Source organism: Globicephala melas, chromosome 10, assembly GCF_963455315.2.
Source record: "Globicephala melas chromosome 10, mGloMel1.2, whole genome shotgun sequence".
NCBI lineage: Eukaryota > Metazoa > Chordata > Mammalia > Artiodactyla > Delphinidae > Globicephala > Globicephala melas.
The window spans coordinates 99,714,440-99,741,506 of NC_083323.1; the positions used below are offsets into that span (position 1 = coordinate 99,714,440).

Here is a 27,067-nt window from a genome sequence, read left to right on the forward strand (position 1 = left end):
CGAAGACCAAAGTCCAGGGAGGAAATCCGGTCAGAGGGGTATGGGCTAGTGGAGGAGCTGCCAGGGTAGGGCTGCCAGTCTGGGCGGGCTGCTCACATCCCCCCCCCGCCCGAGGGGGACTCTCTCCCTCCCACCCCAAGAACCACAATGAACAGAAAGGAGGCTGGCACACACGGCAGGTGACCCACGGGTGCTTGTTAACAAGGCAGGAGGGGGCAGTGGGAGGGACACCGGCCTGAGAGCAGGACACCCGGCTTTAGTCGTGTCTCTGGCCCCGAGGAGCTTCTTGAACTTGAAAAATCATTTTGTCCCTTGGGTTCCTCAGTTTCCTCATCCATGAAGTCGGGGTCGGGAGCTGCCGGGGGCACTGTCTCTGGAGGGCATCAGCTGGGACAGAACGTGCAGCCGACTAGCCATGTCTGTCCTGGGTGCAGGCCCACGGTCGTGCCTATTTGCCAAGTGTGGGGGGGGGCCCTCCTGAGCCCCCACCACCCCAATGCTCTGTGCGTTAAGGACACCGCTGCAAGGCGGGCGTGGAACTAGGGCTGGAGCTGGGGACACCTTGTGACACCGCCTCCGGGAAAATGCAAGACAACGGTGGCCGTTTCTCTGGTTCCTTCCCGCGAGCTCCAGGACACTAAGCCAGGTGAGGAAGCCCTCCAGTGGAGCGTCAGGACCCAGCGTGGGGTGTTCAGTTGTCACATGCAACATGGCGTGTATCTCTAGGGGCGCTACCCTCCCCAGGCACAGAGATCCTAAGTGCTAAGAGGAAGCCTCCCTACAGTGGGTGATCCGCTGTTGCACACTGCAGTTGTTCTAACCAGACGGTGGGCTCCGGAAAGACCACCTCCTTCACAGATAAGACGGGGTGTTCCAACAGGCAAGGCAGGCTCCGGCGGCACCCTCTCTAGCCCACCGGGAGGGGATGCCCACGGACATCACAGAGCTTCTCGGCAGGGCTGCAGGAGGGGGCAGAGGTGAAGGCTGTCCGCCGGGGGCACGGGGGCCCTGACCCAGCTTCCTGGCTCAGTAGCCACCTGGTTTCCAGCCACATCCTACAAGTGCGTCTCCTTCTCCCCGGCCATGAGACCCGCCTTCGTTGGGGAGGGCCCGCAGTCCTGGCTGCTGCCACCGTCCAGACACAGGTGTCGCTTGGGCTGTGGCAGGCTGGGGTCAGGGGTGACGAGCTGCCGCAGGCGCTGCGGGGAGAAGAGGAGTCAGTGGTGCTGGTGGCAAGAGAGGCAAAGACGTGTCCTCGTGTCTGTGTCCCCAGGGCCCAGCACACAGCTCAGCGTGAGTGAGTGAAAGGGCACAGAGCTTGAGAAGCGAGAAGAGGCAGTAACGTGTGACTGAGCGTGTGAACCGCCTGGCTCCCGTCCTGGCTCTGTTACTGACGCCTGCGCGGTCGTAGGCACCCCACTGAACCACACTGTGACTCGTCTGTAAGGTGACAGCACGCACCTCAGAGAACAGTGCCCGGCACAGGGTTAAGTGCTCAGCGAGCGTCTATTTTGTTCTTGTTACTGTTCTTACTGCTGCTATTATCACACGCTCAGTAAGCGTCTATCATTGTTCCTCCTAGTAGCAGTCCTACGATTACCGCTGTTACTGGTGCCACCTCCTTCTTGCTTTGAATGCAGACGTGATAACTGGAATCAGGACAACCTTCTTGTGACCATGCGGTGATAAGCATGATGATGAAAAGACAACATGCCCAGGATGGAAGTCCAGGAATAGAGGAAGCGTCTGGTCCCTAACGGCCTCTTTAAGCAGCTGGACCAAACGCCAGGAGCCCCCGTCTCTGGTCCTCTTCATATGTAAGAAGAAACCAAGCCCGTTTGCTTATTGCACGCTGGGTTTTCTGTGACTTGTGGGCGAGACAGATTTCCACAAATGTAATGTCTTTGTGGGACACTGGCTCTATCCCTTCCAGGAAGACATGTCCCGAAGCCTAAACAGGGAGCCTTTTGCATATGGTTCACAGGCAGGGCTGAGAGGAGGAGAGAAGCCGGGAGCCTGTGTGGATGAACCATGGCTGCTGGTCCCAGTTTCCAAGAGCAGGAATCTGTGCTCTATGACCCTCTGCGTCTGGCACCTTGTGTTCTTATTTGTGACTTACTTTCCCCCTTAACCCCTTGACAGCTGCCCTTGGTCAACCTGCCCAGATGATCTGCTGGAGGTCAGATGCTGAAGGTCTAGGACTCTAGGACTCTTGAACATTTCTGAAAATGAAGCCCTTCTTCAAAGGTCCTTCTCCTTAAAATTCCCTTAGACCGAAGGGCAGCCCGGCACTCAGAGCTGGCCCGGCCGTGGTGTCCTGCCCAGAGTCCAGCCCCTTCGGTGCCCTCCTTTGATGCGCCACTTCCCCAGCCCCTACCTTCCTGAAGGAACCCTGGGTCTTCAGGAGGGCGACGACGACGAAGAGTGGGACGCAGCTCATGGAGGAGCCAGCCAGGAGCCAGCCGATGAAGTAGCCCCAGGCCGGGTACACGTAGACGTTGTTGTATCTGAGAGGTGTGTACTTGCTCAAGGAGAAGAGGAAAGTGGCCTAGAAAGAGAGCGGGAGGACGCAGATGCAGGAGGAGCCCGGGAAACCCTCTCCTCGGGACGGAGCAGTTAAACACCAACACACTGGCGCCTCTAGAGATGGAGAGCAGAGGCTCCCTCTACAAGTGCGTCACAGACCGCGGGCTCAGAGGCAGGGAGGGGAGACCAACAGCTGGGAAATCACGCAGGCAGACAGACAGACGGAGGTGCGAGGGAGGGAGGGATGGAGCAGGAACTAGACCAGATGGTAGTGCTGGTAAAGCAAAGAGACGGGTGAGAAAAGGGGGGCGGGGAACCAGCACATAAGAGGGCACGAAGCAGCCCCTGCAGGTAACTGTGCAGGCGCAGGAGGGAAGGAGCCCCAGAACTCTGCCCGTGCCCCGAGATGGCTAGAGGCAGGAGGAGATGGGGGGGGTGGTGCTGGAGGGCACATACCAGGCAAAGGCCCGGGGTCAGGAAGAGCCAGGAGATCTTCACTAGGGGCCACGGCCGGTAGCCAATCATGTCCTCCACGTTGTCATAGAAACGGTCGGCCCCTGACCAGGTGGGTGGGGGGAGAATGTGAGGACAGGAAGGGGACGGCGGGTGGGCTCGGGGAAGGACTCACCTGCTTCGTCCGCCTCCCCGCACCGTGGTGGGGAACCTGGATCTGGACGCGTGAGTGACACTGGAGGCGGGGAGGCGGCCACCAACCGAGAGCCCCTAACCTCCCAGTGTCTCTCTGCTCTCAGGTCTGCGGATGAAGACCCCAGTCCTAACACAGAGGAGGGTGTGAGCCCAAACGGGGCTCAGCGGCTATACACATGCTTATTGCGTCGCAGAGGTGAACTCGGCTTCAAGTAAAAATAGCAAAACACCAAGGGAGCCGATGATGCTCGAGCCCAGCGCTGAGCCCTGTAGGGTGGGGGCAGCACCTGCACCCCAGACTCCAGGGGGCCCCTCTGTGCTCCCAGTGAAGCACAGAAGGGGGCTGGGCTGTGGCCATGGAAACACTGCCTCCCGCACTTGGTTTCATGTCCTTAGGTTTCCACATTTGCTCCACCTTCTAAGAAGTAAAGAGCCACTGACTGGGAAAGGCCTGGGAGCCCTCTAGCCACCCCCTCACCACCACAAAAGGAACACTGCGAAATGCCACCGTTAGACAGCCGACCCTTTGGCTTCTTAACCTCCCCCCAGATGAAAAGCAGATACCGCTGCTGTAGGTGTGACATATTATCAGCCGTTTACACCTCGCTGTGATCGAGTTTGTCAGATCCTCTCTGAGAACAAGTGTCGAAAAGCAGTGGGGAAATCAGAGCGAAAAGGTAGGAGACACGTGGGGTGGGAAGGACGCCAACGAGGAAGGCCTAGGGTAGCAAGATAAAACCCTTCCTATTCGGGGCTCGTCCTGAGGCCCTGCTGCATGGTACCCACGCACCCTCTCTGCCCTGAGCTTTGGCACACTGACAATCCGTTCCCCCAGCTGGTGCGGTGGAGCCAGAGGGACCTGCGGCATGATGACGGCTCCTCCACCTGCCTGCTGTGTGAGCACAGGCAAGGGACCCAACCTCTCTGAGCCTCGGTTTCCCCTGTGAAGGGCTGTGGTGCAGATTACGAGACAGCACTCGGCACTCGGCAGTGCAGTGCTCGGAACATAAAGGCTTCTCCTCTAACCTCACCCCAGGCCGCCGCCGCCGTCATCAGGAACGATAACAGCCTGGATACCATGTGGTCAGCACCGCTGGCTGACTTCCTCCGTGCCGAGGGGGCGGGGCTGTTGGTGGGAGTCAGTGGAAGCCAGAATTCACCAAAGTATCAGAAAGAAATGCACGACCACCACAACAGAAAAGGCTACGTCAAAAACACGGGGATGAGCTTCCTGTCCATGGAAGTGTTCAAGCAAAGCCTGGGTGATGACTTTGAAAGCGCATGTGGGAATCTCTGAAGGATCAGACTAAGTGGCCCTGGAGGTCCCTTTTGACTAGGATTCCCACGGGAGAAGGCCTCCAACAGCCTCTGCATCCAGAAAGCTGTGCACGGTTATTTATAATCATTCTCACTCTTCAAAGAACTCCGTGGTCATTAGCCCAGCTCCACTGCCGTAATGAGAAACACCTGGGTTCCCAGCAACGGCTAAACTCCTCAAGTAAAAAGGACCAGGACAGCAGCACAAAGACCCGCAGAGACCGGCGGGCCCGTCCTCACCCTGGGCACATCCTGCCCTTCGCATGGCCCCAAGCCTCCCCCACCCACCCACTTACCGTACACCCAGCCGATGCAGATCACTTCAAACACGGAAAGGAACAGCAGGCACGTGCCACTGCAGGCGTAATAATCAAACAGCTGGAAGATGTACATCCCGCCCTGTGGGGCAAGAGGCAGAGTGAGACCTCGGCCGGGGGGCAGGGGACATGCCCCAGCCCACACGAGATGACAGGAGCCCATCTGGGAGGCCACCCTGCCCGGTCCAGGGAATTCATCCCTTGCAGCCAAAAAGAGCTTGCCCGCCTGTCCCTGACTCCCAGCCTCCCTGCCCTCATCTGACAACATCTCTGACATCTGCGAGGACCCCGGGGACTGTGGTGCACATACACTGTGCTGTCTATCCAGCATCCCACCTTCCGGAAGTTGCCGAGTTACGGCCACCTCACTCTGAGTGTGCGCCCCTCCCTGCTCCAGGCCTAAAGAAGAGCAATGGCCAATTCTCAGGGAAAGAGCCCTATCCCCCCAGGGGTTGGCTGGTGGCAGAAGGGAACCCTGAAGCTGCCCAGAGCTGTCTGTAACATCCCAGGAGGGAAATCTGCCCAAGAATGACATCACCAGAGGAAAGGGAAGCCAGGAGATAGAGGGGAGCATCCCTGAGGATGCCATTGGAGCTGCTGGATCCAACCGTGCCTGAAACCGAAGCATCTCTAGACTTTTCTGTTTCCTAACCAAAAAAATTCACCTTCCTGCTTAAGCCAACTTGTTTGATTTCTGTCACCTGAAACCAAAGGAGAGGGAACCAACACAGGAAGTTTCCGCCATGTGGTCCCTCCAACCTCGCAGTGAAGGGCCGGGCAGGCGAGGGGAATGTGGCTCTGAGGGTGTCAGGGGGTCGCCAGCCTGCAGGCCGCCCCCGCCACTCACCTCGGTGACCAGGAAGAGCCCGATCAGGTAGCACAGGACCACGATGGCAAGGATCAGGAGCTCCCGCCGCCCGCTCTTCCGGAGCTGCCTGGGGAACATGTCCACGGAGGCTGTCACCAGGCACTCCACACAGACAAACTGTGGGCCGGAGGAGGCTGGTAAGAGGGGCCGCTGCCTCCTCGCTCCCCAACCCCACGCTGGCCCACAGAGTGCATGGGGCCAGAACCGGGGTGAGGCCAACCCTGCCTCAGCCTCGTCTCCACCACGGAAGGTGCCAGCCGCGAGGGTTGGCTGGGCGGGGCTGGGCGGCCCGAAGGTTTGGGAGGGCGCGTCCACATCTGCGCGCGGAAGGGTCGGGCCTGGGGGAGCAAAGCAGGTGGCCCCTCCCGGAAAAGGAGGCCGGGCGTCCCCCGACCAGCCTCAAGGACAGGCCCCGGATGCCGGGGCCAGGGCTGGGAAGTCCGGTCGGGGGCCAGCGAGGTCGGGGAGGTTATGGCGGCGGACGCAGAAGCTAGTAAGGGGGTCGCAGGGCGGGCGGGGGCGGGGGCGAACCTGGCTGTCCAGCCCGAGGAAGATGAGCATGATGAAGAAGAGGCAGGACCACAGCTGGGACAGGGGCATCATGCTCACAGCCTTGGGGAAGGCAATGAAGGCCAGACCGGGGCCTGCCGGGTACAGACGCCATCAGGAGCCCGCCCCGGTGTTCGAGCGCATGTGCGCGCGCCTGCGTGCGTGCCTGCGTGCGTGCGTGCCTGCGTGTGCGCGCGCCTGCGTACGTGCGTGCGCTGGTTCCCGAGGGCCGGCTGGCTCTTCTGCTGCTCTGGGGAGCACGCTTTCCACTCGTGCGTCCGTCCTCCCACCCGTCCCCGCCTCCCTCCTCCCTCCCCTGGTTTTGGGGTTCTTCTCTGTGCCTAGCACGGCCGCCTGATGTTGAAAGGTTCCTACAGTACGCAGCTTCTGGGACCCCTGGCCTCCTGTCCCCTGCCCCTCCTTCTCCCCGGCCCCAGGCAGCAAAGCAGCGCCCACCTGACTCGGCCACCTCAGAGATGGGCACCCCCTGCTCCTGGGACATGAAGCCCAGGATGGCGAAGACCACAAACCCGGCCACGAAGCTGGTGGCGCTGTTCAGGAAGCAGAGGGCGATGCTGTCCCTGCAGAAAATGGGAAGGAAAAGGGAGAAAGAAACCCATCGTGGGGGGGACATCCAAAGACGGTGAGCGGTAAAGAGGACAGAGGAAAGGAGGTGGGGGAAAGGAGCCCAAGACCAGGTACCAGAAGGTGAAGAGAAGAAAGGGAGGGAGAAAGACCAGGTCTGGAAAGGGGACCACAGCTTCGGGCCCCTGCTCACAACGGAGGAAGGCCCCCTCCCAGGACCTGCGCCCCGCTCACCTGTAGCAGTTGTTGTGGTACTTGTTGTAGCTGCCCAGGGCCGTCAGGCACCCCTGGCAGATGGCGAAGGAGAAGAAGATCTGGGTGCCTGCGTCCATCCACACCTGCAGGAGACCCCGAGGAAGCGGTGGGAAGATGGGGGGAGCCCGCCAGGGCCTGGAGCAGTGACCGCCCCGCACCTCCACAACCAGCGGCCCCTCCGTCCCCGCAGAGCCCACGTTACAGCCTACGCCCACTAACGCATCCTCTTCCCCTGGGCACTGAGCACGCACCACGTCGGTGCGCGTGACTGTAACTTCTAGTTGGTTCACCACAGACGGTGAACCAGAGAAGGAGACCTGTCTGCAGGGCGGAGCTGAGGACCTGGCCGCCCTCAACCTGCAGGTGCCCCCAGGCAGCCATGTGGGCAGAGGCCACGGCCTTCAAATACAGAGAGAAGACACCAAGACTCCACGGGGAGGGGGGGGAGTGGGAGGGGCAAAGAATGTGCTCAGACAAGTCCAGAGGGGCAAAATGTCCAACAACGCACTAGTAAAAAAAAAAATGAAAATGGCAACATGCTACTACTTTTACCTATCAAAGGTCAAAATTAATTCTACTTCAGTCTTCATGGGCCACAGAAGGAAGGGTACCCACCAACACGGACGGTCAAAGTCCACAGCACACGTCAAGAGCCTTAAAAGGTGCGTGCTCCCTGACTTTAATCCCACCTCTACGTCTGACTACTGTCAGGAAATAATCAGAGATGTGGTCAGAGATTTAAACACAAGGTGTTCCTCGCAGCTGTCTGTACAATCATAAAAAAAAAAAAAAAATACATGACCTAAATGTGCAGGAACGGGGAAGAACTGAGTAAGAGCCGACACCTGCCCTAGGTGTGGATGCCCAGAGGTCATATGTCCGGGTCTGTCCGCCCGCTGCCCACACCAGCTCTAGAGAGCTACCTGGACTTATGGGACTGCAGTACATCCTGGCTGGATGAGTGAGCGGATGGATGGGGGACGGAGGAAACATTATGCAAATGATAAAATGACATTTACAAATGGGTTTAATAACAAGGAAGATGCTTACACTATAATTTAAGTGAAAATATATTTATCTCCATGAATAATTGTCTCAACTACATGAAAACACACACACACACACACACACCAGATAGAAAAAAATATTGGAAGGAAATATACTAAAATGCTAACAGAGGTTATAGCTGAGTGGTGGGGTTATGAGAGGTTTTAGTTCCTTTTTCATAATTGTCTTCTCTATTATCTACTTTTGCCTCCAGTGGGCACAGATTGCCTCTAAACAGCGAAAAGCAATCAAAGGTTTTCAAAACTCCAGATCTGGTTTGGGGCGGGAGATGCCTGGGGAAACAGTCCCCAGTGAGGTTCCTACCTGGGGGTCCTTGAGCCGAAGCAAATCTGGTTTTAGATAGTAGATGATGCCCTCGTAGGCTCCGGGCAGGGTGATGCCCCGGATCAGTAGGATGACCAGCATTAGGTAGGGGAACGTCGCTGTGAAGTAGACAACCTGCAGGGGAGAAGACCAAGGTCACCCTTCCCCAGGCAGCGCGAGCCGCCTCGGAGGAGGGGTGAGCACAGGAAACTTCCCACCCCTTCCTTTACATATTCTGGGGTGTCTGGGGCTCCCCAGCAGAGGATGAGACACACATCAGCGAGGCAAAGGGACAGGAGGAAGGACAGGGAGGGGTATGAGTTTCCACCCGTAACATTTCAAGAACTCTTTTTTTTTTTTTTTTTGCGGTACGCGGGCCTCTCACTGTTGTGGCCTCTCCCGTTGCAGAGCACAGGCTCCGGACGCGCAGGCGCAGCGGCCATGGCTCACGGGCCCAGCCGCTCCGCGGCATGTGGGATCTTCCTGGATCGGGGCACGAACCTGTGTCCCCTGCATCGGCAGGTGGACTCTCAACCACTGCGCCACCAGGGAAGCCCTCAAGAACTCTTTTTGAATCCAGATTCTGGTCTCTCTTAATCCCTTATCCCGGCTGTTCGCCCGCCCCTTGCCCCATTGAAGAGGGTGGGACTCCCCTGCCCAGGGGGAAGGTGAGCAGGTTTGTACAGTGATCAGTGGGGAAATTTAGACTGAACTTTTCCAGGCTTAAGGCTGGGGGAGCAGCATTGGCCTGAGCTCTGGGGGACGGGAGACACACGGGGGGCTCCACTCTGCCCCTTCCCCGGGAGGGCGGCACTGTCCATGTCGTTATTACTACTATTTTTATGTTATCATTATTACAACAATCCGTGGAAGGGGGAGGCTGCTTTGGGAGGGGCTAATCAGGGAAGGTGGGGCCCTGTCTGTTCCCGGGGGTAACAAGCGTGGAGCACCAATGTCAGACTCCCTGGGTTGGAAATGATGCTCCAGTGTGAACTCCGTACACACAACAGGCCACTGTGTCCACCCTCAGCCTGAGCTCCTTCAGAGGTTGGAAACCCGCCACCTCAAAGACTGTTCTGTTTGCCACTTCATCCTAGACGTGGTCTTGGTGTGTTGTTAAACGAGACAAGCACGTCGTACGAGTGTGTGATCCTGATTGTGCGATATTCACACAACACACACACATGCGTATAAAGGAAGCTAGAAGCCGACCAGCAAAACGCTGACAGGGATGAGCAGACACCCCTCCAGCCCGCTGGTGGCTCAGCTCTGACACTGGGACTTTCATGGTTCTTATTTTGCTCTGCACGTCACTTACGTAAACAGGCCTTTGAAAGTCATACCGAAAAAGAAAGCCTTCCCTTGTGTTGAGCTAAACCCTGCCTTCCCGCGACGTCCCCTGTTCTCAGCAGGCCTCTCCCTTTCACTGCTTTCTCTTTCAGGTCTCCAGAGGCGTGCCATGTGTGTCCCCATGGACCCTGGGGGCCACAGAGAGTGGTCCCGGAGACAGGACCCCTTACCTTGCCCGTGGACTTGACCCCCTTCCAGATGCAGAAGTAGCAGACGACCCAGGCAAGCAGGAGGCAGAGGGCCAGCTCCCAGCGCAGGGCCCCCAGGTCGTGGATGCCGGAGCTGATGCCCAGAACACGTCTCCTGCGGACGGGGAGACACACAACCAGGTGAGGCCGAGGGGACGGTGGCCTCCGCCATCAGGTGTCCTCATCCTCAGAGCTGACCCCATGGGTCTCAGAGTCCACGCCTCCCTGCCCCCACCCCTCCCCTGCCCCATGGCCAGCACGTTCCCACCTGTGGTCTCTAAGCCCCTGGCCATTAGACGGCCACGTAATCCCATAGATATCTGTCTAACTCATTCAGCTTTCTCTGTTGTCAGAGAGATAGAGACAGAGAGTGAGGGCAGTAAGCGTCCGAGCGAGCTCGAGCCCGTGGGGAGCAGAGACCCATACGGGCAGTTGATGAGCAGGTGCTCGGGAAGCAGACAGAGGGGCTGGATGGGCGTCAGCATCTGAAGAGTGACTGGGGTGATGGGAACACGTGTGTGCTGGGGTCGGTGGGCATGAGGGCGGCGTGGATGCCGGGAGGGCGCCCCGGGGAGAGTGTCGGTGAGTACCTGTGGGCCAAGGTAAGTGTGAGGGCGGGTAGACTTGTATAAGCGCAAGGGTGGACACGTGTGGACGCTGGGGTGCAAGTGCTCGTGTGGAGGGTGCAGGCGTGAGTGTAGAAATTTGCCAGTTCCTGTGGTGTAAATACTCCCACGTCGGCCAATTTCAAGCCACCACCAGGACATCAGGGCACACGGAGCTGGCGCAGACTATTCTCAGCTCGCGCTGGCCGTCGGCCGTGGCCGTCTACGTGCAGGCGGGCGTGTGGATGCGGGTGGGTGACTGTAAGAAGGCATGTGTGCGGTGCAAGTCACGTGGACGCGCGCGTGAGTCCAGGTGGACACAGGTGGATGCGGGGCGAGCGTGAGGGTGTGGACGGTAGGTGTGGAGGGTCCCTCATCTCCTAGTGACGTGAGTGCTGGAAAGCATGCACAGAGAGGTGTACACCTGCACCCCCAGTCCCGGGCCCCAGACATCCAAATTCCCTCCGCCTGGGGCCCCCGGGAGGCGGCCTCCAGGCCGGGCACCTACTCCCAGAATTCCATGACGGGGGAGGTGAAGTTCACGGGCGGGGCCGCCGCGCCAGCTGCTGAGCGGTTCGGGAAGTCCATGCAGTGCTCTGCAGGGGACAAGAGGGGCGTCAGCAGCGGGCCAGGCGGGCAGAGGCGCCCTCACACCCCGTCCACCCCCCTCTGGCTTCGCATTCCCGGTCCCCAGAGCTTCATCTGGAGCCCCCGCTTTCCAGCATCAGGAGTCCCGGCTCGGGTGGCTCGGGTGACCAGCCCCCGTCCCTGTGCGCCTCACACTGCTCTCGTCCTGGTGAAGCTGGCTGCTCCTCTGGCCATGCTGCCAGCCACCTCTGACCCTGTCCAGACCTCAGGCAGGCCCCCATGCCCACGTGTGCACCTCACTCCCCAGCGATGGGGGGATGGGCTCGCGGGACGGCCCCGCCGGGAGTGGTCCCCATGCAGGCCCCTTCCCGTCCTTCCGTGGTCACCCGTCGAAATCTGCCACTGTTCTGTCCGCTCGTCTGTTCCCAGCGCTTGACTGTCCCTGGTGCGGGCTGGGCCGGATCAACCGGGCCCACCGCCGGGTCTTGAAGGTCTGGCACACAGTAGGCCCGCAGTGAACACTGGCTCGGTGGGTGGACGTTGGGGGGTGTTAGCGCCTGGCAGCCGCTTGTCACCCACTGTCCCACCGGGTTGTCGGCTGTCCTGGCGGCTGGTTGGAGATCCCACACGGGGTCGGCCAGCAGAGTGGCCACCTGTGCCTGCCCAGCTCGGCTTGGGGGCTGTTCTGCCAGGAGCTCCATCACTGTTCGCCCGGCCCCAGCTGCCCCATCCCAGGGCCGACACGACAAGTACCTGTGTTCCAGGAGTGGGTGCAGGCAGTCCAGGGCAGCTCGGAGGTAAAGGAGCTGAACAGGTAGAAGAGGGCCCAGGAGAGGATGATGATGTAGTAGACGTTCAGATAGGCCTCGATGACCACAGACGCCAGGCCAATGCCTTGTGGGGGGAGGGAAGTAACAAGGGGGTCCCAGAGACCAGCGTCAGCCTGGGGGCCGCCCACCGTGCTGGAAGGACGGGGGCCACAGAGACCCCGCGGGGCTCATTCAGGGCCTGAGAGGCCCTTTACTCCTTATCTTTCTAAGTAAGAAAAGCAGGTGACAGAGCACCACCCTAGGCATTCTCCCAGTTTTATGATGTATATCTGAATGCATTTGTTTTTTCATGAGAGAATCTCCGGAAGGAGCATCGTCCAGAGGTTAACAGGTGGGTCTCTGGGTGACAGATTTCAGTTCACTTTTAAAAGTTCTTTTCTTTCTCTGGTTTTTCTGTGACAATCAGCATCACTTGTGAAGTCGCAAGGGACGGGAGGAACAGAGGCACGAGGCCAGAGGCAGGAGGTTCCTGAGTTCGGGTCTCACTAGGCATCCGAGCCTCTGGAGGGTGGAGGGAACCCACGCGTGTGTGGGCATCAGGCAAGGACCCGGGTAGCCTCGATGGGGCCGTGGACCCCAGGGAGCAAGCCGAGGACAGACTCCACGTGGACCACACACAGCCCACACGGACCCCCAAGGATCCGAGGAAATCATCCCAGAGACCCCACAGGGACCCCCCAAATCACCACATGGACCCCCAAGGACCCCACAAAACCATCTGACTCCCCAAGAGGGGTAAGCACCAGACGAGCCATGCCCCGCCGCCCAGCCCCTGGTCAGGCTCCCCGTCTGCTCAGGAGCCAGCGTGCTTCCACCACGTCCACGCCGTCCAGCGGAGGCTTGGCGGCCCCCAGACAGGCCTGTCCTGGGCCCGGCCCCTTAGGGCCTGGCGTCCGAGGCAGAGTCCTCCCTCCCCCGCAACCCTGCGAGGAGCCGCTCGGGGACCAGAAGGCCCCTGGGTTTCCCACTGGCCGCCAGGGCGCCATCAGCTGAACAGAGGGTGGAAGAGGACATCCCCACTGCTCACATCAGTGCCAGCAGAGCCCCAGAGGGAGGGCGGGGGCTGGGACCAGCTTAGTCCCTAACCCAGGACACAGCACAAACCCACGGAGACCTGCGTTAGCGAATGGCCTCATTTTCTCATCTTACGAGGGTAACGCAGACGCTCCTGGAGGGCTAGGTGAGGACGCAAACGCGTGTGACGTGCTGACGTGAGCCCTGGCACCTCATCACCGTCATCACCATGATTATACCCCGCGGAGGCGTGTCTGGGACCAGGCCACGCGCTCGGGAGCACGTTTCCTGCGAAGCTGTGAAGACTCAGCTTCAGGGTTCCTCACTGGCAAGGACTCCTCCCAAGACTCTGCACCTCATGTTGTGCCCAGTTATAATTTTGTATCATCCTTCCTGGAGACTGCTTCCACCCAGGTTCTAGAAGCTTCGGGCCCCAGGAAGCCTGATGACACGTCCTAGCTCCTCTGCAGCCCTCAGCACAGGGTGGATGAAGGAAGCAGGGAGGGTGATGGCCGGGGGGTGGGGGGGTGGGGGGGGTGGGGGGGTGGGGTGTGGCTGGAACGCACTCACCCTGGAGGAGGGGGCAGATCTTCCACCAGGCTGTGACGCTGCCCTGGCTGGTGTACTGGCCCAACGCCACTTCCAGAAAGAACACTGGGATGCCGCAGGTGAAGAAGAAGATGAAGTAGGGGAAGAAGAAGGCTCCTGCCGAGGAGGGGGAAGGGGGCTGAGCTGGCAGCCAACCACTCAGCCGCCCCCCGCAGCCCCCAGGGGCCCAAGACAGCAGCTTCCTCCTGTCTGTGAGCAGGGCCCGGCGGAAAGTTTCCAGTCCGCGCCCCACCCGGCATAGGAAAGACCTTCGAAGGGAAATGAATGATAATGTAGATGGAGACTCTAATATATGCCCTATGTATTTTCTCAGTGTGCTTCACAGATCTAGTCCATTTATTCTTTTTGGAACCGAAAACGTGTTCTGTATAATTTGATATGCTTATTAAATCATCGAGTTTGTTACGTTTTCGAGAGAAACCAACAAACAAAAACACCTTGGGAAAACGATTTTCCCTGTAATCGTTTTCAGAGGGCATTTCCCCTCCCTCAGGCTCTGGTCTGAACTGGGCCCCCTGCAGACAAGGCCGCTCCTCTGCTAGCCTGCTGCGGTGAGGACCGTTGCCCACATTCTCGTGCACTTGTCTACTCTGCTCCTTAGTTTAAACTTCCAGCAGAGGAACTGCTGAGTCAGAGGGCAAGAGAAATGGACCTTTTTTTTTTTTTGCTTTTTCTGTCATAAAATGTACGTAACATAACTTTTACTATTTTAACCATTTTTAAGTGTACAGCTCAGCAGCTTTCAGTTCATTCACACTGTTGTGCAACCATCACCGCCGTCCGTCTCTAGAGTTTTCTCATCCTCCCAAACTGAAACTCTGTCCCTTTCAACACTCACTCCCCTGCCCCTCCCCCAGCCCCGGCACCCACCCTTCCTCTTTCTGTCTTTACAAACTTGATCATTCTAGGCACCTCATGGAATCCTACAGTATTTATTCTTTCGTGACTGACTTATTTAGCATAATGTCTTCAAGTTTCATCCGTGTTGCAGCATGTATCAGAATTTCCTTCCTTTCCAAGGCTAAATAACTACCCAGTGTCACTATAGGTCACATTTTGTTTATCCATTCATCCACTGATGGACGTTTGGGTTGTTTCCACCTTTTCAGAATAAACTTTTTTTTTTTTTGGCCATGCCACGAGGCATGCGGGATCTTAGTTCCCCGGCCAGGGATGGAACCTGGGCCCATGGCAGTGGAAGCGCCACAGAGTCCTAACCACTGGACCTCCAGGGAAGTCCCAGGGATGAACATTTTTAAGGTCTTTGACCGGCATTTCCAAATTGCCCTCCCAAACTCTTGTACCATCTGCCCTCCCAATAGCAACATGTGAGAGCAAAGACGGATTGGTGAGTCTGCCCAGGCCTGCTGCTGCCAACCAGCTCCGTGGTCCCAGGCAAGTGGTTGAGGTCTCTGGGCCCCTGTCCTCCTCTGTGGAACAAGGGCTCTGACGAGATCATCTTTGGTCATAGCCACCTGTATGTCCGTGACACTGCGGCCGGGGCAAGAATAAGCCACCACGTCCTCCCCCTTCGTTAGTTCTCACCCCAGCCCTGGCCTGCCTGGGAAGTCCCATTTCTATTTCTTTGGAGTCATTGGTTTAGGCAATTTGCAGTAAGAACTATAAGTTTTAAAACAGAGAGCAAGGGACTTCCCTGGTGGTCAGTGGTTAACACTTTGCCTTCCAATGCAGGGGGTGCAGGTTCGATCCCTGGTCAGGGAACTAAGATCCCACATGTGGCCAAAAAACAAAACGTAAAATAAAAGAAGCAATATTGTAACAAATTCAATAAAGACTTTTAAAAAATGGTCCTCATCAAATAAATGAATAAAAGGGGCTTCCCTGGTGGCGCGGTGGTTAAGAATCCACCTGCCAATGCAGGGGACACGGGTTCGAGCCCTGGTCCGGGAAGATCCCACATGCCGCGGAGCAACTAAGCCCGTGTGCACCACAACTACTGAACCTGTGCTCTAGGGCCCGCGAGCCACAACTACTGAGCCCACATGCTGCAACTACTGAAGCCCACGCGCCTAGAGCCCGTGCTCCGCAACGAGAGAAGCCACGCAATGAGAAGCCCGCGCACCGCAACGAAGAGTAGCCCCTGCTCGCCGCAACTAGAGAAAGCCCGCGCACGGCAACGAAGACCCAACGCAGCCGAAAATAAAATACATAAATAATTTTTTTTAAATAAATAAATAAAACAGAGAGCAAGACACGTGGTAGATGTTCACTAAATATTTGTCAAATTAAATAGAAACAGTGTTTAGAAGGATTTTCTAAACTGGTTATTTTTAAACAGGAATGTTCCTTCTTTTTTACCTTTCTGGAATGTTTCTAATATCCACATATATCATTTCCACAAGAGGAATACAGTTATTTTCAAAAGGCAAAAATGAATCTGGCCAGTCACACATAAACTCATCTAAATGAATTCTTCCATTTATGTGAAACATTCCAAATAGGTTAAATCCACAGCCACAGGAGGTAGATGAGTGGTTGCCCAGGGCTGGCGGAGAGAGGGCTCGGGGGTGACTTCTAACAGGCACAGGGCTTCTCTGGGGGTGATGGAAATTTTCTAGAATCAGTCGTGGTAATGGTTGCACGAGTCTGTGAACATACTAAAACCACTTAATTGTACACTTACAAAGGTGACTCTGATCCCTCCCCACCGTGCCCCTGCTCATTTTTACTACCAGTGCTGAAAAATATAAAATTGTTTCTTGAATTAAAAAAAAAAATCATAGGGCTTCCCTGGTGGCGCAGTGGTTGAGAGTCCGCCTGCCGATGCAGGGGACGCGGGTTCGTGCCCCGGTCCGGGAAGATCCCACATGCCGCAGAGCGGCTGGGCCCGTGAGCCATGGCCACTGGGCCTGCGCGTCCGGAGCCCGTGCTCCACGACGGGAGAGGCCACAACAGTGAGAGGCCCGTGTATTGCAAAAAAAAAAAAAAAAAAAAAACAAAAAAAAACATAGACAAGATAATGTCATTTCTTTGATCAACATTCCTCAGTGGCTCCCATGTCACTAGAGCAGGGCCCGGAGGGACTGAGCCCCGACCTCTGGCTCCTCTCCCGCCTGTCATTGTCCCCTTGCCATCCCCTGCGTTTGGAATGTTCTTCACTTGAACTGCATCCTTGAGACTGGCTCCTTCACCTCCTTCAAGTCTGGGCTCAAAGGCCACCTCCCGGACGGACCCTTTCCTGTCCCCTCGCTTCCCATCTCACGCCCCTCCCCGCCCCTCCTCCCTGCTCTGCTTCTGGCCCGTCCGCTCCCCACCATGTGACAGACCACAGTGGACGTATCTGTCTGTGGTCTGCTGCCCTTTGCTGGAGTGTAACCCGGAGTGCGTTGTGCTTTGTATCGAGCACGGTGCCTGGCAAGGGTGGCCCAGAGTGTGAGCTGCGAGGAGCTCACCGTGAGGAAGCGTCCCCATTTCACAGCGGGGGGATGCTGGAGTCAAGCTCCCTGCCAGCCTCCCTCCACTGCCCAGGCAGGAGGTGCCCAGGTGGGCGCTGCTCTCCCCACCTCAGAGTGAACTCACCTCCCCCGTTTTTGTAGCAGAGGTAGGGAAACCTCCAGACGTTGCCCAGCCCGATAATCTCCCCGGCCACGGACAGCACGAACTCCATCTTGTTGCTCCACTGGCCCCGATCCTTCACCTGGTCCTTGCCTTCCTGGTCCAACTTCTCTCCCTCCTCAGGGACCCAGGAGACCACAGAAGGCCCATCCTTGGGGACTGCCACTTTTCTGTCGTCTGCAGCCATGGACGGGCTGGGAGGCTACAGAGGGGAGTGGGCAGGACGGCAGGAGAGGCGCGGCCTGCGGGGACAAGAAGGAATGAGCTGGGCAGCCCCAAGGACACCCGTCACCCCCGCTCTCTCCATCCTAACCTTTCATTATTGCTGGAATGCTGTCGAATAGTGTCAGACTATTGATTTTCCTCCCAAATTCTTGATATTTACACCTAAAGTTACACTTTGCTCTCACAGCTCTGAGAACAAACAGGGAGCAGTTCTTAGTTTGCCCATTTTGCAGATGGAAAAATCCAGGCCTTGACAGGTGAAGTGACTTGCCTGAGACCATTCAGGACCAGATTGGGATTGAAACCCAAGCTCGGGGACTCTTATTCCAAGTCTCTTCTGATCTTCACAGTCAGCTGCCGTCCCCGCTGGCCCTTCTGCCCGGCTGCTCAGTGTCAGTGGGTGTCACCCGCCCAGCCTCCGGCCTCCAGGCCAGAAGGGATCAAAGGCTGTCGGGGGTAACAGGAGGTCAAAGGGCAGGTGTGGCCCGGTAACTGCATGGTCTTCCCTGGGCCAGCTGTGTGCTCGTAGCTGTGCCAGCGTGATCGATTGCCTCTGGGTAAACATGGGAGCCTGCTAACTCCGGGCATCTGATTGGGAGGGCAGAGGAGGGTGGGGCACAAGGCCAGGTCGGGACAGGAGCGGCCTTCGAGGGGACCCTGGTTCTTGAACCTCTGTCCTGAGAGCAGGCGGGGTTCTGGTGGCAGAAGTGGCCACCGGAGGGACCCTCACTTGGGCGCTCACCTCCGGATCCGAGCGGTCCCCTCAAGGGAGACCCAGAAGCGACTGCTCACCACGGCAGGTCACTGCCCTTCCCACCTCCCTGCCCTGCTAAAGAGCAGCTACTCTCTGCTCTACCCTGTCCCTCTCGCGGGCTGTTTATCTGCTGCCAGGAGACAGACCGATGCGTGCTCTATCCAGAATCCTTGCTGGCCTTCCCTCCCCACACTCCGCCACCTCCACTCTTGTTTCTGCCAGGAAGACGTGCCGGGCTGCTGAAGGGTCCTCTCCCCCAGGCCCCCCGCTTCTGCCTCCAAGGGGCAGTGGGGAACCAAAGTGACCAGGAGCTACCAAGGGCTCTGCTCCTCCAAGTTTCTAGAGAAACACAAGGGATTCTTTTTATTAAAAGAAGAGTCTGTGTTTACTTGTTGGTCCTTTTAACCCAGGCAGCAGCCCAAGCCCGAGTCAGTTAGAAAGGTGTGGCAGGGCCATCCGAGGTCATGGAAATTTTTGAAGGTGACTTGGAGAGTGCAGGTTATCCCAGGAATGGGAAAGAATGTCGGGGTGAAACCCTGGTACTGGGACCTACTCGGAGGCTTCCGTGGCAAGGTCAGCCCAGGAGGGCAGGCGCGGAGAGAGGCACCCCGTGGAATCAAAGGCCTCACCCTCTGATGTAAAGGAAGGGGCGGGGGAGGAAGGGAAGGAAAGAGAGCTCCAGGTTCAGAGAGATCAGCCACACCCCAGGGGCTTTGAGAACCAAGCCTCAGGTGGAAAGAACGGGGCGGTTTGGCCCCTGGGGCACCTGAACCAACTGTGGATACTGCTACAGAATTGCGGCTGGGGGACTCTGAGGACTGACCCCTGAATCATTATCCAATGAATGAATGGACTCAGAAACATGGATGAAGAAGCATCCAACAGGAGACCCAAGGTCTGGTCCAGACCTGGCTGGTAATAGTAGAAGTTAACGGGGGACCTCCCTGGTGGTCCAGAGGTTGAGACTCCGCGCTTCCACTGCAGCGGGCACGGGTTCGATCCCTGGCTGGGGAACTAAGATCCCGCGTGCTGCACAGCACGGCCAAAAAACCCCAAACAACAACAACAACAAAAAACTTGACTCCATTTCTTGTCCAACACCTGTTCCCCTCAAGATTGAGGGGTATCAGAGAAAAGGGAGGACTGAAACAGCATACCAGCCCCTGTGTCCCTGTCCTTTGAAGTAAAAGGGTTAAAAAAAAAAAAAGAAGTTGACATTTGAGTCAGCACTGTGCTGAAAAGATACACATCCTCACATGCATTATTAAGTTTCATCTTCATAAAAATATTTGAAGAATTACTATTAACTCCGTTTTATAAATGAGGAAATGAAGCCCAGAGAGATTAGGGAACAGGCCCTGACACCCCCAGGTGCTCAGTAAACCATTTTTGAATGGTTTGAACAAACTTACCAGTACAGTAACTGGGGAGCTGAGCGGCCACGTTGCTGTGTGACCTTAGGCAAATCACACCTCCTCTCTGGGCTTTAAGTCTTCCTGAAAGAGAGAATGACCCCTACTCAACTGTGGTGTTGGGAGGGCAGGGTATACGCATGAGATCCGTAAAAGACAAGGAGAGATACTGCCTTTGCTCGCCAAGCCATCGCGTAGCCCAGCTCGGGGTCCGAGCATAGGGTCACCAACGGGGTGGCCAGGAGACAAGCCTCACTGTCCCCAGACCAGAGGCAGCTGTTTCAGGGCCAAGTTGTCCTCAACAGCTGGAGGTGGGGGAGACCCACCTGGGAAAGGAGTAAATGAAGGGAAAGCCAGAGGGGAACACAGGCTGAGGAAGCAAAGTCCAGAGCCCAGGGTGGGCGCAGGATTTGGGAGAAGAGAACGCAGATGAGCTGACCTTCACGTGACAAGTTTGTTCTTTTTCAAAAAGGCTGTTGAGAGGAGCATGATTTATGGGTAAGAGTGAAAAACCGGAATGGCAGAATGAAAGCAAGAGCATGTGAAAAGGGAAGCTGGCCCAGGGCCATGGCAAGTCAAGGGGAAATAGGCTTACCTTACAGCAAGCGGGACTCAAGTTAGACTCAAGGAAGAACTTTCCAGGAGGACGTTAGACATAAAAGCTGTACTGAGCTCTCCTTTTGGGGATTAAAGGCCAAAGGAGAGCACCCCACCCTCCTGCCCCCCTCCCTGCCCCCCTCTACTGTGCCCTTCTACCCCCGGCCCGTTTGCCAGGAATGCTTAAACACAGTGTTATCCTCAGTCACGATGACTTTCAGAAGTCTCCACCGTCCCGAGGGTTCACGCCAGCTCTCTCACCTCTCCAACCCCTAGCACCAGCTGCCCTGCTGCCCATCTGCTCTGCTAAGCTGGGGCAGGATGTGGGGCAGCCTGGACCTCACCACACGCCAGTGCTCTCCAGAAGCAGAGGAAACCTTCAGGAGGCTGACAAGCCCCAAATTCACTGTTTTCAGGGTCTGGACAGGTAGGCGGAGGAGCGGACACAGGTGGAAATGCTGCTGCCCTCCACGCGCCCCCGGGGGCAGCAGCCCAGGCCCTGGATGTCCCAGCCCCACTTCAGCCCACACCCACATACCAGCTCCCCGTTCAGCACACACGCTGTTGCCGCTCCCGTCACGTCCCCTTGCACACACATACCTGTGTGCACAGCACCAAAACATGACCCCCGTTGAGTCCTTCACACCCCGTGGGCCGCCTGCACCCCCGATGCCCCCCGGGGCACAGGCCGCCCTGCCGTCTGCACCCCTGTGTGGAGCCCGCGGGGAGGCTGACGGGTCTGGCCCCTCTGCTGGTCGCTTCCTTCCCAGCTGCGGGGCGCCGTCTGTCTCCCCCTCCTCTCGCTCTCTGGCCCGGGTCGCTCCTCTCTCCCCTGCTCCCTGGAGTCAGCCCCCTCCCCGTCTCAGGACTTTCCGCCAGCCAGGCTTGTCCCTGAGCAGCTCAGATGCTGCAGAGGGTGCAAAGGAGCTGGGGTGACCCCCTTGTCCCAGGATTCCCCAACACCAGACTTCCCTCTGGCCCCGCTCACGGCATGGACACACACTGCCACCCAGTCCCCCTCCCAGGTGTCGCCCCACCAACCCACCCCGCACCCTCTGCGAGGAGCTCACCTCCTCCCGTCTGGCTCCCCGGGTCCCGCAAGCCTCGCGGCCCCAACAGAGTCCCAGGGAAGCCGCTAGGAGACCCGACCTGAAAGGGAAACTGTCCCCCACCTTCGCTCCTTCTCTGCCTCCCAGCTCAGAATCCCATCCAGTCGTGGTCCTGGGACCCCCAGACAGAAAGCGACTCTGTGTGTGTGTGTGTGTGTGTGTGTGTGTGTGCGCACACACACTCGAGTGTGAGCTGGTGTACTGGGAAGTGGAGGGGCAGAGAAATACCACAGCAGCAGGAGGGACTGAGGCCAAAAGTTTGTGAGCCAGGATTACAACACCCAAGCTCGGAAAGTCAAGTCCTCTGTCCCCAGCCCCTCCCCACCTCCCTCCCGGCCAGAGCTCCCCCACGGGCGGGCGCTGTCCCAAGACGACCCCCCCAGAGCTGGGCTCGGAGACTCACGCCCCCCTCGTCTCCCCACCTTTGCCCCTTGTCCCTCCCCCCCATCTCACCGTGCCCCCTCTGGCGCTGGCTCCTTCTCCTCCGGTGGGCACAGCCCTCTCTCACCGGGGTGGTAGGATGGGCACCACCAACAGCCAGGCTGGAAGCTGAGATCTCGGGAGGGGAACTGGCCTCGCTGACGAGGGGGTGGGAGGAGGTGACTCACTGCTGGACTTTTCCACCAAGTACCTGCCCTCTGTGGTTTCAGAGCAAGGCTCTGGACCTTCACAGCCACAACCCTCTTCCTTGGGATTTTCCTAGAGAAGGTGCCAGAACACCTCAAGAACCTAGAAAGGACCCAGGTTTGCAGGTAGACAGGCCTGGGTTTGACGCCTCCTTTGTCTGTCGGCCAGACAAGCATCTGAGCCTCTGTCTACCGACCCATCAAGGGTGCGTGACAACACCTACTTCACAGAGTTGCTGGGAGGGCGAAAGGCAGTCTGGGAGACTGCTTAGCGTGTTGTCGGTGCTTCAGGGCACTTGGTGATGTTTGCTGAAGGGTCGTCTGGAAGCAGGGGCTGGGATGCTGGAGTGTCCCAGGCAGCAGTGACGATGCTCTGGGGACCTCCGGGCACTCAGCACACAGCTGGGACTTGTCTGATTGCCTGACGGCCATCAGTGGTGAACTGGTACTTGTTGAATAAATATCTGTGTCCCCACGACGTGCCCGGTGAGCTTCTCCAGAACGGGGTCCTCATCGCTGTTTCTGAGATGTCCTCGCGGTGCTCATACAGGACTGTCCGGGGCCATTCACTCAGGACAGACAGTGCCCCCTTCCGGATAATAAAGATGCTTCTTCGGGCCCAGGTGGTGGGGGGAGGAGAAGCTGTGAGGAGAAAGGGAAATTTCCCTTTGCCTGTTCCTCCCCTGTGTGTCCTAGAACTTCCCCGCAGGGCTGGGGTGTGGAGCGCGGGTCTCAGTCTGTAGTTTTCCATCGAGCACCCCCCGCTCAGTGTCTCAGGCCCCTCTCAGCATCTCCCTGAGGCTCCCCGTGGAGAGCAAGCCAGGCGGGCTGGGGCGGAGAAGGGCCGTGGCCCCGGCCGAATTCTCACGGTTTCCCCTGTGCTCGGCGGGCCCGGAGTGATCGAGCTGCTGCAATGCCCTGTCCCCGTCCCCACCGTGTGTCAACTGCACAGCTCGCTGCAGAGGGGTACCAAAGTCCGTGTGATTACCTGGCCGCAGCCACTCGGAACAGAAGACCCAGCCTCTCCGGGAAGGGGCGCCAGAGGGAGGAAAACCAGGCTGGGCAGAGGGTGAATTTCCTAGCTCTGTCATTCAGTCAAAAGTGTTACTTCACGCCTACAGTATGTGGGGCTTTTCTGCGAGGACCTGGGGATACACATGCCACCTCCCCTCCACCTCACGAGAGAAGAGCTGCCGTGTTTGACCTCGCCTCCCTCTAACACCCGAACTCCCTCACTCAAGCCCACCCAACCCCTCAGCTTCAGCCCCCACTGGGCATTCAGAACAACTGGTGAACTCCTGGGGGCAGGAGACCCCATTTTACAACAGGTAGGGCTCCCTAAGTTACCTGGAAAGCCTACCTAAGACAGGCCTGTTTCCATACTGGGGAGGGCCCAGAGTCGAGATGAAATAATGAATCCGTTATCTTGCTGCAGTGAAACCCGTCGAATGTTCTCCTCACCACAGTCATCTTCTAACCCGTGCACAGTTTTGGAAGTCCTGGCGTGGAAGGAACCTAGTTCCTGAGCACCTAACTCAGCCTAGGTGCTTTACATGTCACCCCATTTTGTCCTCACAAGAACCTTGAAATGTAGGAATTATTAGCCCATTTTACAGATGAGAAAACTGGGGCAACTAGAAGCTAAATGATGTGTCCTAAGGCTTCATTTACTGGTGGTAAATGAGGGAGCTGGGATTTGAAGCTGGGCCTCTTGGCTCCAAAAATCTTTGCTTGTTCCACTGCAGCAAACTGTTTCCCAGACCAGGAGTATCTAGAGGGCAGGGGTCACTTTTCATAATTCTTTGTTTCTGCCTCTAGCATTTAATATAGTGCTGGCTCAGAGTAGGCATTTGGATGGATGATGGAGGGATGGAGGGATGGAGGGATGGAAGGAAGGATGGATGGATGGATGGATGCAACTTGAGGGAAATTTTGATTTCAGTCTTCCCTCTTCTGAAAGGGCATTGCTCTCCCAGAAACAGGGGACAGACTAGGGCTTGGAAGGACTCAGGTCTTGCTTTTCTTGGACAAAACTGCTGGTGCTGAGCAGGACTCTCAGGCCACAGGATGCAGGTTCCTTTAGCTCCGCCTCTCTCCTGCCTCCTGGCAAAAATGCTTAGTTAATAAACGTGTAGCCTTTCTGGGGCCCTAGTGCAACCTGACGCCTGTGGCTGGGGAGTCCAGGGGGCAGCAAGGATGTCACTGAGCTCTTTCTGGGCTTTTCTGTTTCATTGACAGCCCAGTGCAGAGGTGGGGGGAGGGTGGAATCATGGAAAATAGGATGGATTTGCTTGAAATATGTCCCCAAGGCAGCTGTCCCTACACCCTCCACTGGACTCTAACAACACAATGATGTAAATACTACTATTCCCATTTTATAGAGGAGCAAATTGAGGATCGGAGCGATGAACTTGCCCAAGGTCACAGAGCACACAGACCTAAACCAGGCCTGCCAGCCTCCGTAAAGGGGTACGCCTGGCAGACTGTGGTGTCTGGGTCTATGCACATTCATCTGAGGAGAGTGAGGCACTGTGTGCGCGCACGTGTGGATCTGAGACCTGGGTGTGATCTGAACACGGTCTGAGGTCTGAGGCTCCACGGCAGCCTGACGGGTTCAGTGCCCCCTCCGTGGCTCCCCAGTCCCCACGGGCTCCAGTCCTAACTCTCCGGGTACCGCTGCGCTCCTCTCTCCTTCCAGCTATCGCTTGACCTGAGGCTCTATGCCTGCCTCACAAGAACCTTGAAGTGTAGGAGTTGTTAGCCCATTTTACAGATGAGAAAATTCGGGTGAATAGAAGCTAAATGATGTGTCCTAAGGTCTTCTTCTCTGACAGGTGTGGCCTCTAGACAAAGGGCTCCCCTTCCTTTTCTGTCTTCTTCCTCTGGGACCTGCAGGATCTGAATCTGCCCTTCCAAGCAGAGCTCCAGTAGAGGGGACAGAAAGCGGCCCCGCCCCCACTACCCCTTTGAGGGGGCAAAGCCACGTCTGGGTATTCCTGCTGCCGTTCCCTGACGTGACCCCTGGCTTTTAGAGCAGGTCCCGATCAGCCCTCCCCGCACTGGTCTCATGACCTCACCATTGGGCTCTCACACCCGTGACCCCATCCAGCCCTACAACAAACCCGTGTGTGGGCGGGGTGCCCAGTGTTACCTCCATCTGCAAAAAAGGAAGACATGAATTCCACCAAGAAACACAGCAGGTCCGAGGCCGCTGACGACTAGAAGCCGTGTCTCCTGACCCCGGTGCCAGCGGGTTACTTTCACACTGTATCGCACCGTCAACCAAGCTCGGAAATAGGGTTCAAACCACCGTGACTGAACTGCTCACCCCCCTCCCTGGGCCTAGCAGATCCCTGCAACTTTGCTAGGATGGAGAGAGAGACATACCTCAGCCTCAGAACAGCCTTCCCAGACCCCCAACCCTAGACCCTCAGGATCCTTCCCACGCCCACTTATTCCTTCTGAGACCTTGCTTCTCTTCCACAGCGTTTGTCATCCTTTGTCCTTCAAGAGATGTATCTGTCTTTGCTCCTCGTGAATCCTGAGCACAGCACCATGCAGTAGGTGTCCTGGAAATGTCCTCAGACGGGTGGAGACGCCAGGTGTGGGACCTCGAGGCCCACACGTTTCTCTAGCAGACATTTCTTCCATCTTAGGACTGCCTTGCTCCTGGCACACTGGGGGGTGCCCAGCCACTGTCCAGGAAGGAACCACCAAGGCCAACACACAGCAGGGCTGCTGTCACCGATTTTAATAAACTCTCCCAACGGCGAAGAATCAAAACCTGAAGACTTCGGTGCATTTTCCCATTAACTGACTCGTAAGAAAATCGCCCAGGAAATGCCCTGCACCTCCCAGGAACAGCTCGGGAAGAAGAGCTACATGAACAGAGGTGGGGACACAGGAAGACATGCGGGGGGAAGGGCTGCTGTGTGTCCCCGCTCCCCCGTGGGCGCCGGACACACGCGCCCGCTCCAGCTCCAGGCACCTGCCCAGAGCCAGGCTGCGGCGCACGCCTGTGGGAGCCGGGGGCGGGGGACGGGGGCGCCAAGGCCAGACCCGCTGACCCCGACGTCGCACAGGCTCTGCCTCCCACCTGGCTCCTCTCTGGGCGCATCTGCGCGCTCAGGCCCCGCAGCCGAGCGGAGGTCCCCGCGGTGCGCCGCCATCGTGGCCGCGCCGGGGCTGCCGCATCCGCATCTATCCATGTTCCTTCCGAGCGGAGCAGCGTGGTGGTCCCGAGGCAGCGGCTCCCTCTTCTGGCCCAGCCGGGTAGTGCCCTGCTCCGCCCGCGGTCCCTGCTGTCCCGCTCTCGTACCCCTGACACCAAGCCCCTGGCGGGCGCACACAGTTTGGACAGGCGAGGTCAAGGCAAGGAGACGGCAGGGGAAATCGGGCAGGAAGAAGCCCAGCCGCTCTCCTCCTCCTTCCTCCAGCGGGGGCTCAGGTGCCTCCTCCTTCTCCCCTCCATCGCCTTTTTTTTTTTTTTTAATTAACTGATTTATTTATTTTTGGCTGTGTTGGGTCTTCGTTGCTGTGCACGGGCTTTCTCTAGTTGTGGCGAGCGGGGGCTACTCTTTGCTGTGGTGCACGGGCTTCTCATTGCGGTGGCTTCTCGTTGCTGAGCACAGGCTCTAGGCGCGCGGGCTTCAGTAGCTGTGGCACGAGGGCTCAGTAGTTGTGGCTCACAGGGTCTAGAGCGCAGGCTCAGTAGTTGTGGCTCGCGGTTTCTAGAGCGCAGGCTCAGTATTTGTGGTGCACGGGCTTAGTTGCTCTGCGGCATGTGGGATCTTCCCGGACCAGGGCTCGAAGCCGTGTCCCCTGCATCGGCAGGCGGACTCTTAACCACTGCGCCACCAGGGAAGTCCCTAAAAGCCCCACTTTAAAGTGAGGAGGTGGGCAAGGCAGCAAGGCAGGGGTGGGTCGGGGCAGAAACCAAGCGGAACTGCTAGCAGCTGGTGGGAAGAACGTGGATTTAATGGAATGAAGGGCGCCAAACAGAGCTCTCCCGCCCCGCCCCCGCCTGCAGCCTCACCCCACCTCCCAAGGCCCCTCTCAAAGGGGATGCTCTTGATCCTGGCCTTTCACACCTGTCCAGCCACCCCTGGAGCAGGGAAGTTGGGGTGGGAGATGCCCAGCTCAGAGGTG

The 27,067-nt window shown here is 57.7% G+C and overlaps 1 protein-coding gene across 7 annotated transcripts; it reads right to left on the reverse strand.

The window, feature by feature from the left end:
* Positions 1-180: 180 nt before the first annotated feature.
* Positions 181-27,061, reverse strand: SLC6A12 (solute carrier family 6 member 12). Of its 7 annotated transcripts, XM_060306500.2 has the most exons (18): positions 25,388-27,061; positions 21,747-22,561; positions 19,588-19,671; positions 17,693-17,868; positions 17,161-17,438; positions 13,582-13,716; positions 11,921-12,061; positions 11,088-11,175; positions 9,957-10,089; positions 8,437-8,571; positions 7,045-7,148; positions 6,682-6,806; positions 6,208-6,320; positions 5,656-5,793; positions 4,788-4,890; positions 2,983-3,083; positions 2,378-2,548; positions 181-1,199 (listed from the first exon to the last, which is right to left on the reverse strand). In XM_060306500.2, the coding sequence occupies exons 5-18, from the start codon at positions 17,381-17,383 to the stop codon at positions 1,056-1,058; spliced, it is 1,854 nt and encodes a 617-aa protein (XP_060162483.1). In that variant the 5' UTR covers positions 17,384-17,438; positions 17,693-17,868; positions 19,588-19,671; positions 21,747-22,561; positions 25,388-27,061; the 3' UTR covers positions 181-1,055. The 7 variants fall into 7 exon arrangements, with proteins under 7 accessions (XP_060162483.1, XP_060162484.1, XP_069902660.1 ...); XM_060306501.2 differs by lacking the exon at positions 17,693-17,868; XM_070046559.1 differs by lacking the exons at positions 21,747-22,561; positions 25,388-27,061 and adding an exon at positions 21,357-21,530.
* Between the last annotated feature and the right edge of the window lie 6 nt (positions 27,062-27,067).